This window comes from Sinocyclocheilus rhinocerous, unplaced genomic scaffold (genome assembly GCF_001515625.1).
Source record: "Sinocyclocheilus rhinocerous isolate Xijiao unplaced genomic scaffold, SAMN03320098_v1.1 scaffold1251, whole genome shotgun sequence".
NCBI classification, from domain to species: Eukaryota; Metazoa; Chordata; class Actinopteri; order Cypriniformes; family Cyprinidae; genus Sinocyclocheilus; species Sinocyclocheilus rhinocerous.
In genome coordinates, this window is record NW_015636566.1 from 244,008 (window position 1) to 256,015 (window position 12,008).

Consider the following 12,008-nt stretch of genomic DNA (forward strand, 5'->3'; position numbering starts at 1 on the left):
GATCTCCCTCCTTTAGTGGGCATATATAGGTACTACTAAAAGTCCAGAGTTTTGTGACCTTAAAGAGCGTGATGGATTGTAGGGCATAAGAAGATCAGTTAAATATACAGGAGCTAAACCATTTAGTGCCTTATAGATCAGAAGCAATATTTTGAAATCAATATGGAACTTAATAGGTAATCAATGTAGAGATTATACAATTGTAATAATATGATCATATTTTTTTTGACCAGGTAAGAACACTAGCAGCTGCATTTTGGACTAACTGTAGCTTGTTTATTGAAGATGCAGGGCAACCAGCTAGCAGTGCATTACAGTTATCCAGTCAAGAGGTCATGAATGCATGAACTAGCATTTCTGCGTCAGAAACAGACAACACGTTCAGTAGCTTAGCAATGATTCTGAGGTGGAAGAAGGCTGTTTTTGTAACATGAAATTTTATTTTTGAAAGACAAGTTGCTGTCTAATATAACACCCAGGTATTTAACTGCAGATGACATAATAGTACATAATTCTATTTGCAAATTGTATTCTAAGGGATTCTGTGTGCAGATTTTTGGTCCAATAAGTAATACCTCAGTCTTGTCTGAATTTAATAGAAGAAATACTGGTCATCCAGTGTTTTATATCTTTAACACATTCTGTCAAATTGGATAGTTTAGAAATGTCATCTGGTCGTGATGATATAACTGACTATCATCGGCATAGCAGTGGAAACTAATTCCATGTTTTCTAATAATGTTGCCAAGTGGCAGCATGTACAGTCATGGCCAAAAGTTTTGGCAGTGACATAAATTTTGTGTTTTGCAAAGTTTGCAGCTTAAGCTGTTGTGGTGTTCATTCTAATTAGTAAGAGCAGACTGATTGATATAAAAGCAGAGAAGAAGCACTTCCAATCATTGTGTTCTTGCAATGGTTACCTCCAAAAAAAACAAAAAAAAAAACATGTGCAGCCATCATATCTTTGCATCAAAATGGCCTCACATGCAAGGAAATTGCTACAAAGAATATTGGACTGAAATTCTGCAGGAAGTACAGGGATTGGACAGCAGAAGACTGGTGCAAAGGTATTTTCTCTGATGAAGCTCCCTTCCGACTGTTTGGGACATCTGAAAAATCGATTGTTCTGAGAAAAGGTGAACGCTACCATGAGTCCTGTGTTGTGCCAACAGTGAAGCATCCTGAGACCATCCATGTGTGGGGTTGCTTTTCAACCAAGGGAGTGGGCTCTCTCATAATTCTGCCCAAAAACACTGCCATGAATAAAGAATGGTATCAAAACGAGGGCCTAACACGGATCCTTGCAGCACCCCATAATTTATTGATGTTATTTACTGATTTTTAACCATTCAAGTAGACAAAATAGTAATGGTCTAAGTACGATCTAAACCACCGTAATGCCTGTCCCTGAATATCAGTGTAATTTTGTAAGAGTACAGGTGCACCTCAATAAATTAGAAAGTCGTGGAAAATTTCATTTATTTCAGTAATTCAACTCAAATTGTGAAACTCGTGTATTAAATAAATTCAATGTCTATAGCAGTAAAACTATTATTGAGACACATCCTTGATCAGAAGCTAGAATTAAGTAATTTGTAATTTTAACGAGCACCGTTTCTGTGCTATGACGAGGCCTGAATCCTTAATTGGACAAAATTGAGTTTTTTTTCTGGACATTTTAGAAATTAAAGACATTTAGATGCATTTAAACGCATCTAATAAAAGTGAATTTAGTCAGTGTTACAAGTCTCCTTTTTATAAATGTCTTTTATAAATACATAAGCCTTATGATTATATATAAAAAAAGAAAACCTAAGCTTTATGATTATATTCATTTCAAAAAGGTAGATATGAACCCCAGTCACAACCACATAATTAAAAGCAGACACTGAACACAAAACACAAGCTCAAACAGCTTTGGTGTCTGTCTTTATTGGTTTTTCTCAGGATACTAACATTTTTTTGGTTACTGTTTTGAGTTTTATACCATAAGTCCCAAAAGGAAAATATATTGTATACAAAAAAACTATTAAAAAAAAAAAGTATATAAAAAAGTAAATATAAATTGACTGTATAAAAGCACTGTTAATGTTCAAAGGTATAGATTAACATGTTCATTGTTACCAAATAAACAAGTAAAAAGACAGCTTTATATATCAAATTTAAAGATCTACTAAGCAAAATATTAAGGCTATGATATCAAAATTGTTTACACTACAGTAAAAAAAACCTTTAAGAAAATAAAATGACAGTAAGCACATTTTTGCACTGTTTTACATACATTTTTGCCTGTCAAGATGTGTACAGAACAAATGAGTGTAATTTACATGCGGTATCCAACGAAAATTCTGTTCCCTGTCTTATATGAAGTATTAAGTTTACTTTAGTCTTCAAGCTTTAAGTTTGGACAGTAGTTTACATTAGGCATACAATTAGACGCATAAAACAGTTTGTGTTACAGCATTAGGTCTATCAAACAAAAGCAGAAAGTTTCTTCGCAACCCCCAGTATGGCAGGCTGTATCTGTTCTCTTCAAAAGGCACCACACATTAAGTGTTTTAGACAGTTGAGGCATCAGTTTTAAGCTACAATTACACAATGCGTGATATAATACGTTTGTTATTGTTTGTAGCAACAGAATGTATAAAAACAACGGTTTCAAATACAAATGAAAGCCTCTATGTGAGAGAAACCCATATAGAGCTAACATTTTACATCTACACCAGTGCCTCATCATAGAGGTCAATCTAAAAAAATTCAAGGTATAATAAGAAAGCTTTAAAACGTGTTGAAATGTGTTAAAGTTTGTAAACATTCATTTCAAGGTTAAAATACAGTACACTGATCTCTATCTTGAGTAATTATTTAACACAAATGACTTGTCAAGAAAAAAAATCGTGTAATGTTTAGCAGGCTAATGCCCTCGAGTTCTGCTAATAAAAACACCTTCTGGTTATACTTTTATTGTGCAATGTTACAGAGGGAATGTAAGCTTTATGAAACAGGAACAGGGCATCGATTCTTTTACCACATCTTTTGAAATGCATATTGTAAGGGCTCACAGCTTCGTGTTTGTACGTTTGCATTGATAAATTTCAAGTATTTTTCTCACAGCAACAGTACCATGTAAATGTGTCACATGCAAGTATACTGATTCTTTGACATAATAAGAAATCGCACATTTGTACATTCCTTAGCCAGATAAGCTGAAAAATGTTGTAACTTTTTTTTTTAATTGTTTGAGATTGTAAGGCAACATGGACAATGTCCCCCCCCCTCCCCTTATGATAATAAAGGATCAAATCTAACTGCATGTGTTGAGATGAATCCTGAAAGTTTCAAAGACCTTGACAGGCACATCAGTTTAAAAAATGTCTAGTACAAAAGCTAACTGTGTTTTTACTAAGTGATGCTCTAAGCATCACAACACAGTGTCTACCTTGAGTTTGGTCTGATGGTCAAAGACTACCCTTGTCCTCAAGTCAGCTCAATGTCTCAGCTTGTCTTTGCAAAGCTGAGATCGCCTAGTAAATGTAGAGATTAGCTAGTCTCAAAGAGCTCCTTATTGAGGACATTTGGTTTTGTACTTTGTTATTATGCTTGTTGTGTGACTTTGGACTACATGTGTTATTCACAGGCAAAGTAGTCCTTTAGTGGGGCGAACAGGTGCCGGATTACAGGAACACTCCAAGACCGTCCCAGTAGCTTCTGCCTGGCGCCACGGCCCATGTTGGACACATCAGTGTAGTGGACAGGAAAGCCAAAAATCCTGACAACAGAAGGAGAGAATAAGTGATTATTGGGTGAATTATGTGACATTATTTCTTATCTATTATTATAAATAATTATTATTATTATATAATTATTTCTTAATCTATTATTTAATTAACAATACTTAAAAAAGGCCATTTCTGAATATGAATGGACTTCAATACACAATGGCTTGAATGCATAATTTAATTATTTATTTAAACGGCATTTTGAATGAATTAGACATTTATTTGAACACTTTTAAAAGGCATAAAGTCAAAAATATCAGGGTGATAAAAACTTTACTGGAAATGACTCATTAAAAGAAATAAATCCTTGAAAAGAAACTTTATTAAATAGGCTAATAATAAATGGCATTTGTTTAAAAAAAATTGTAACTTGAAAAAAATATTTTGATACATACGTGTAATGAAAATATGTTTTTACTTGACATTTTGAGTCATTAAATTAAACGGTTGTTGAAAAGGTTTAAAGATTTTTCAAAACCATATGAAATCAGCACAAGTACACAAAGCACAGGACATTTGATATAATCAATACATCAGATTGTTGTTGCGAACACACCTCTCGAGCTCTGTGCACCACAGGATGTCCTCTTTGCCGTTCATCATGACAGGGAAGTGCTGGTCTTTGCCCTGTTTGATGGAGTTGGACCGTGTTGTGATGGTGCGTACCTTACCAAACTGAATACACAGAGTTAGATTTAAAATATTTCTCCTGGTACAGCCTGCTCAAGGTCATGAACTGGATAAATAGAGTAAATCAATAAAGGCCTGATGGCTTTACAAATAAGTTACCTTAGCAACGCGGCCATGTTCCAAACAGCCCTGTAGCTCTAATTTATCCATCCCAGATGAACATAGAGGCCTGGAAGAAAGCACATTTATTTAAAACTTGCATAAAGTACATATATCACGTTTTCAGTTTTATTGTGATGCTGGTTAAAAAGGTATAGGGATGGTGTCTGGAGATTATTTAAGAAGAAGTGGGGAAGATGTGATGGCAAATACCTCTTCATTCCTGGCAGGTTTCCCCAGAAATAACGTGCCCTGTGAGCAGCTGATACCGCAATGGCGTCAATCATCACTGGATTACACTACAGATACACAAAGACAAATTGAAATGAGAACTGACCAGATCAATCCATCTGTAACAACAGTAACCAGTGAAAAAACTCAAACCTCCAGGAATCGTGAGATGTCTCTCTTATCATTGACATTCATGGCGACCACATTCTCAAACATCCAGAAGAAAGGTCTGTCTTCCCCTTCCTTCGGTTTTGCTTCACTCAAGAGGCGATAGAACTCAAAAAACAGGCGTCCAGTCCCCTCTAAACACAATATATTGCATATTTTTATATTTTTTTGTAGTCTAAGTGGTTGCTAAAGGACTCCGACTGGTTGTTAGCATCTTGCTATGTGGTTGCTAGGGTGTTCTGGGTGATTATTATGGTCCTTAGATATGGTTTAGGTTCCTCCTTCAATTAAAGTTTAATTCAATATAAGTAATATAAATAAATAAAGAAGAGACATGGAATATATTACAAGAAAATATTCATGGAAAATAGATAAATTGACAAATATTTATGAAAACTATTCCCTTAGTTCTATTCAATTATCTTATTCTGTAAAGCAGTGGTTCTCATCCTTTTTTACTCAAAGGCCCCCAATATAAGATAGGATATTTCCTGTTATTTCCGGTGTATTTTTGAAAAAGCTACTTGCTTTTTTATTAACAGAAAGTAGGAGTGTTGATATATTAACTAGCCACAATGCATTGTGATTCCAGAAATTTCAATAAACTGCATGTTCAAAAAAAAAAAAAAAAGAAAAAAAAAGTTAGAAGTGAGATAAAAAAAATAAATTAAAAAAAGGGTTCAGTTTACATCTTGACTTTGTTTTTTAGCAATTCAATTAAGTTTGAATATTTGAATATATTAAATATAATATAATAAAATGTATTAATAATAATATATTACTTTAAATGATTTTAAGTCATCCTGTGGCCCCTTTCAAGTTTTCTGAGGCCCCCTCGTGGGACCCGACCTCCTGGTTGAGAACCACTGCTGTAAAGCACTTTGTAAACATTGTTTTATTAAATGCTTTATGAGTAAAGCCTTGCTTACTGTCTTAGTAATTAAATTTAAAACAAAAATTATATGTGTGGTGACTTAGAAAAGTAATAGCACAAATCCACTAAATAAACTGCTAAATTTGAGCTATTATTCATATCCTTCATGCAACCCTACAGAGGAAAAGTGATTTTGGAAAATGGATGGATAAATAGATTAACTTTAAATAAAAAGTTGTGATAAAAAACACCCTGCCATAAAGCTGATTGTAAACACGTCACCATAATAATTCATGTGTTATGAAATGGCATGCAATCATAACAAAATATAGAATCTACAAGGGGTTTGTGTGGCACAATGAAAGATTCCCTTAATCAGATTCATAAGAGCTATAATGTCTTACCGTACAGGCCTTTCCTGGCAGGGTTGACAATCGAAAGGTCATTACAGGGACTTCCACCAATCACCAAGTCAAACGGCCCCCATTCAGCAATCTGAGCAACACAACAGCATCATTTAGTTTTAGCACAGCTGCACCACACATTCACTGCACCAAAATCCATGAGTTTGTTTCCAAATGTTTTATTACAGAGTGGAACAGTGGCCATCCACTTTTTCAGCCACCTGGAAGTATTTTTCCCATTAGGATTTAATTTTTCCCATAAGGATTTTTTGAAAAGTATTCATTAAAAAGACGAAGCCATGAACCAAATCAACCATCTATGAGATGGATCACAACATTACAAACCTTCGATTTGAAGCATAAAAGTATTCGAAAATCAAAAAGACAAAGGTACAAGGCTTAATGGCTTTAATAATGGAAAGAATTACAATCCCATGAAGCACTGCTAATGACAATTTTGGAGAAATATACAACTATGGATTAAAGATGTTGATTATATATATATATATAGAAAGCAGATATTTTTAGTTTATTGCAAAATACACATATATACAAATATTTAAATACTATGAGAGCATAGGGAGATGTCATTCGCACTCATGGGCACTGAGAGCTGTTTCCGTGGAATTAGCTTGTCGTAATTCTCTGATTGGAGGAGATTTCTTTACAAAAACATGGGTAATGTAGTTTTTCCACCAGGAATTCCAATGTTGAACACAATTATAAAAAAAAAAAAGTCGAAAAATGCAGGCTGATGAGTTCAACAAAAGCATATACCAGCCATGTAGCTCAACAATCCTGTAGCTGACAGTAAGTCTTTCTTTAATGGTTTATAATTTATTAACAATCATTGCCCCTATGGAGAAACTGAATGGCATTTTATCTTTCTGAATGCAACTATTGCACTCTATTTTGAATTCCTACTTTTCTGAACACATTTAAGATTCCAACATGAAGTTCACATTTTTCTGACTGATACTGATAGTTCCTTGTGTTGATAAGGAAACTTCCTGAACAGATCTAAGTAATTTGATGTAATTACCAGTCACTGAGGTCATAGATAGCATTTAATTAGACTTTCCAGATGTTCTGCTGAAGGAACCCCACACTTCAGAGACCTGTGGGAATGGCCTGTGTACATCTTTACCCTCGGCACATCTGCACAGTGCGCGAGTGTGTCTGCAGTTAGACTCTTTTCAGGCCTTCTCATTCTTTCAGCGTTTCATAATAACCCAACCCAGGGCCCCAAAAACCCCCTCTAATATATCCCTTCTCTCTTTTCTTCCACGACAAGAGCCCTTTCATGCGTCCCTCTCTGCACTCCCACGCAATCCAGCTTCGCAACAACAATGGGTGAGTGGATGAGTGATTGAATGGGAGGGTGAGGTGGTGAATGGATGAATTGAGGAGAGGGGATTTAGGAAGGGAGAAAGCGCTTTTGTGTTCCGTCACTAAGGCTTAAGACAACTTGCTGCTCCCTGTGTGTGTCTGAGTCTTTGAATGTGAGCTGGAGAGATAATGGAAGCAAAACAGAAACTTGAAGGTGTGACGACAAAGACCAGACTCAGGTGAGGCCATTAGCCTTATCAAGCGCTGTTGGGACAAGCAACACACTACTAAACAAATAACTTTGGGCCAGGTGTGTGTGGCCTGTGAGGTGACACTGCCAATCAGTCTCTATACAGTCCTTTATCAAATGAAACAGATGAGGGAACAGAGAATTGAGGTCTGGGTCTTACTAATATAAAACCTGATTATGTAAAACCGCAGTAAAACTGGTCTCACAGACATGAACAATCATTAAATTGTCCTCAGTGAAAATATCAAATAGAGTGGCACCGAAAAAGGATTTTAATACAAAACAATAAAGAGCTAAAACTGCTCAAATATTTTTATAGACTCTAAATAAAGAGTTTTGCACAACATTACTTTACATTTAAATATCTATATCGGAGATGAACTGGAGAAGCAGCCAGAAACAAATGACATTTAACTCACATTTTTTCTGGTGATGTTGCGAACGTCGTGCACATACTGGATTTTTCCTTCATGCCGGACAACTCCCACTGAAATCGAGTCCTCACATACTTCTGATGCGATGTACACATCAACCTTGAAGCCCAAGTCTCGAAGCACTAGATATCCTAAATTAAGATAAAAATGTTCGTAGTAAGAAAATCTGAGTGATTAGCGTTCATAATCACTAGTGCCATATATATGTGTATATATATATATATATACTTAATTTTAATTTCATATTATTATATACTATTTTGTTTTTTTTCATAATTGTGCATGTTACTAGATAAAATACCAGCGGTGCAAATGGTTCTCAACTGGGGGTCTGGGGCCCACTAGGGGGCCTCAGCAAACTTCCAAAGGGCCCTCAAGATGACTTAAAATAATTTAAAATAAGTCAAAGTTAAAATGAGCAAAAACGCCTAAAACTCAAGATATTTATTATTTTAATTCACCCCCTTTTTCTTTGAAGAAAAACTAGTCTATTGAAACCTGGATATATAAGGTAGCCTAATATAGTGTTTATAGACCTGGAAAAGTCTTGTAGTTTGAAGCTTATAACTCTATGGGCATTTTTATACATTTTATGAATATGCATTTTTAATCGTATGATATAATATCAATATTGTATACATATTATTGGCATCTGTGAATCACTAATGCTGATGATTTAACCAGAAAAGGTGAATATAGAATCCAAAGAGATATCACATAAACCTGTTGCAATGCCATCAAACAGTGAAAGGACTCTGACTGGACGTCTCTGCTCTGCTGGGACTGCAGGGTAAATCTTTGGACTTTCCTGAAAGAAAATGAAAGTAAATAAATTGTATAATTAAAAATCTACAGTTTTGCAAACAGAGTATTTCCCTCTGTGTAAATGTTAATGTGAGACTCACAAACTCCTGTCCATTGTCATTGACGAAGAACTCTTGTAGTTTCAGGCTCCAGTTGTGGCGTTTTTTTAACACGCCGTACTGCTGCAGAGGCTGACACATGTAGCAGCGCCATGGGTCCAGATCACGGGCGCTGTTGGCCGCTCCTGCTCCCACTAATATATCCAGACAGTCCACACAGAAACACCTGTGGACAGAGACACTGATCAGAGGCAGCCTTTAAATAGGCAAAAGAAACCGACAGTGTTAAAGGTGAAGAGTATTTTTTTCAAATATTTTCTAATATTTGAGTTTAATATGTAAACCATGTGTAGGTTGACACTATGGCACTTTTAAAACAATGCTTTTTGCTTGAGCAGCCTGACATGATTCTGAAAAGCCAAAGCTTCAAACACTTAAAAAAACTTTTAGCCAGCATTGTAGATCAGCAGCAGAGAATAGTATCACAGCAGCAACCATATCACATAATTATTGTAAAGTTCATCATCAACCAACAGTTTCCAAACTAGGGGTTTCCTAGGGGTGACAAAACAAAAAAATGATGAGGAAAATAAACATTTTATTGAAAGGATGAAAGTGTGCATTCTATGAATTTAAGGTGGAGTACATGTGTATAAAAAAATATAATACAAAGTCTAGCACCTCAGCTGTCAGGATTGTGTTTAGTTTCATTGTGCTTTTGTTCATGTGTCTGTTTCTAGTCTATCTTTTCAGTTTAGCGTTCATCTTGATTATAGTTAGATTATGAATAACTACTGTACAAACAAAGCAATACTAAATGTTTTCATTGCTTTCATGTTCTTATTTTTATAAGTAATTAGAAGTTTTAAAGAGTAATTCTGTATTGTCAACTGACTGGAACTCAACTTAAACATTTTAAAAAATAAAATAATAAAGAGTGCAGTTGTCAATTAAACACATTCATTTAACATTAATTACAAAAAATACTGTGATAAAAAAATGTAATTGATAAATCAATTAAAAGTAATACACAGTTAATCATGCCTCTTGATCCCACACATACATTTAATAAGTTTGAAATATCTCAGTAAGAACATTAAACATGCTACAAAAAGATTCCTGTTTCAAATAAATGTTATTTTAAACTTTCTATTCATGAGAGTTGCTAAAATTCAGCTTTGATGAATAATGTTGTAAGATATATTAAAACAGAAAAACATTCATTTAAATTGTAATATTTCACAATATTACTGTATTTTTGATCAAATAAATGAAGCCTTGATGAGCATTACATACTTCTTTCAAAAACATTGCAAAATCTTACTGACCCCGAACTTTTGAATGATAGTGTACGATTATTTGCAAATAATCAGCATACTATGTCATTAATATGATTAAAATGTTTAATTGATTGATAGCCCAAATGAAGACTACTGTAAATATGTCACTGTATCTGCAACTGCTTTAGGTTCGAAAAATGCAGTTAGAATAAAACTGCATTATTCTAACATGCAACAACTACTTGAAATGTTATTATTAGTTTAACTGATTAATAAAAACTGGCAACAGTCCACTGAAATAAATTATTGTGAAATATTCTAAATAGTCCGAAAATTGGCAGATTGGCAGCAGTTTGTGGCTAATGGTAAATAAATTACACACTTTGCCTTTAAAGAAAGCCAATATGTCAATGCTGAGGAAGAGAAGAAGACAAATATCTGAACGGCTCAGAGATTGTGGAGGGGGGGAGGTGGTTGGGCGGTTATGGAAGTGAAGTGTGACGAAATGCCAAGATGCTAGTGAAATGAAATGCGAGATTGAATAAGAGATTGTGGGACAAGAACAAGTTTGTGAGAAGCATGAGAGAGTGTGTTGGGTTTCGTACCTGCAGCAGTTGGCATTTCCACAGAGCAGCACCTCTCTGCCGCCACAGCACACAGTGCAGTACGACTGGTAGCCATCGTCATCGTACATGTAGGAGATTTCCAAATAAACATCCTGACACAAACACAAATAAAAACACGTGTAAATAACTTAAAGAGCTAAGTGTCCTTCCAACCAGAATCCCTGTTTGAAGCAATATATTGTGTGGCTGCAAACAGAGTGTAACAGGAAATGGAAATGATCTACGGTGAAATCCATACATCCATGGCACCTTCTTTGTCCCCTAAAGGTAATCGATAGATACAATACTGGTGTCCAGGTGTAAGGATGGAGTGCTGTTGTTTCACACTTTTATGAGCAATCATGTCAGCACGTGTTGGAGAACCATGTTCCCAGACTCTCGAGTTGTGTTGTTTTGTGTTTTGAGAATTTAAGTTCAACTCGTACCTTGCATGTTAGGCAAAGGCCTCCTTCAAACAGCGGGTGGAAGGTCGCCACTCTCGTCTTTCCACAAGAGAGACAGAACTCTGAAACAGGAGAAAAACGTTATACTGACAGATGCCTGAGTCAAAACACAAGAGTAACTAATTCTTGCAAGCATTCTTAAGAATAGTCTTAAAGAGATTTCTTCTCTTGCTTCCTAATCTAGTTGTCTAATAAACCTTATAATTGCAAATATTGTTGGTTCTTTGAAAAACTGCTCTTGTTCCTCTTTTGTAAGTCGTTTTGGATAAAGGATTCTGAATAATGCATAAAGGTTATATTGTATGCCATATTTTGCCACTGAGTTCCAGCAAAAGTATGTTTCTGAATATAGCTATGATGGAGTTACATTATAGTTGTATATTTTCCAGATATTACTGCTAATTAAAACCCTAGCACTTATTTGTAAAGAAAATATTAAATTAGGAATGCACCAATATTCTGGCTGATACAGTTAAGATGATATTTATTTATATGTTTTGGTTAATAACTGATAAATGGCTGAAAAAAAATTTAAACT

The 12,008-nt window shown here is 35.0% G+C and overlaps 1 protein-coding gene across 1 annotated transcript in view; it reads right to left on the reverse strand.

Annotated features, from left to right (window-relative positions):
* Nucleotides 1–1,928: 1,928 nt before the first annotated feature.
* Nucleotides 1,929–12,008, reverse strand: part of dnmt3bb.1 (DNA (cytosine-5-)-methyltransferase 3 beta, duplicate b.1) — a 44,876-nt gene continuing 34,796 nt past the window's right edge. The window contains exons 12-22 of the mRNA XM_016562617.1: nt 11,453–11,532; nt 11,007–11,119; nt 9,164–9,347; nt 8,982–9,066; nt 8,244–8,389; nt 6,246–6,336; nt 4,953–5,101; nt 4,782–4,867; nt 4,569–4,638; nt 4,336–4,454; nt 1,929–3,769 (exon numbers count right to left, since the gene is read on the reverse strand). Coding sequence (XP_016418103.1) covers nt 3,628–3,769; nt 4,336–4,454; nt 4,569–4,638; nt 4,782–4,867; nt 4,953–5,101; nt 6,246–6,336; nt 8,244–8,389; nt 8,982–9,066; nt 9,164–9,347; nt 11,007–11,119; nt 11,453–11,532 — 1,265 coding nt within the window. The 3' untranslated portion in view covers nt 1,929–3,627. The remainder of the gene's footprint in view (nt 3,770–4,335; nt 4,455–4,568; nt 4,639–4,781; nt 4,868–4,952; nt 5,102–6,245; nt 6,337–8,243; nt 8,390–8,981; nt 9,067–9,163; nt 9,348–11,006; nt 11,120–11,452; nt 11,533–12,008) is intronic.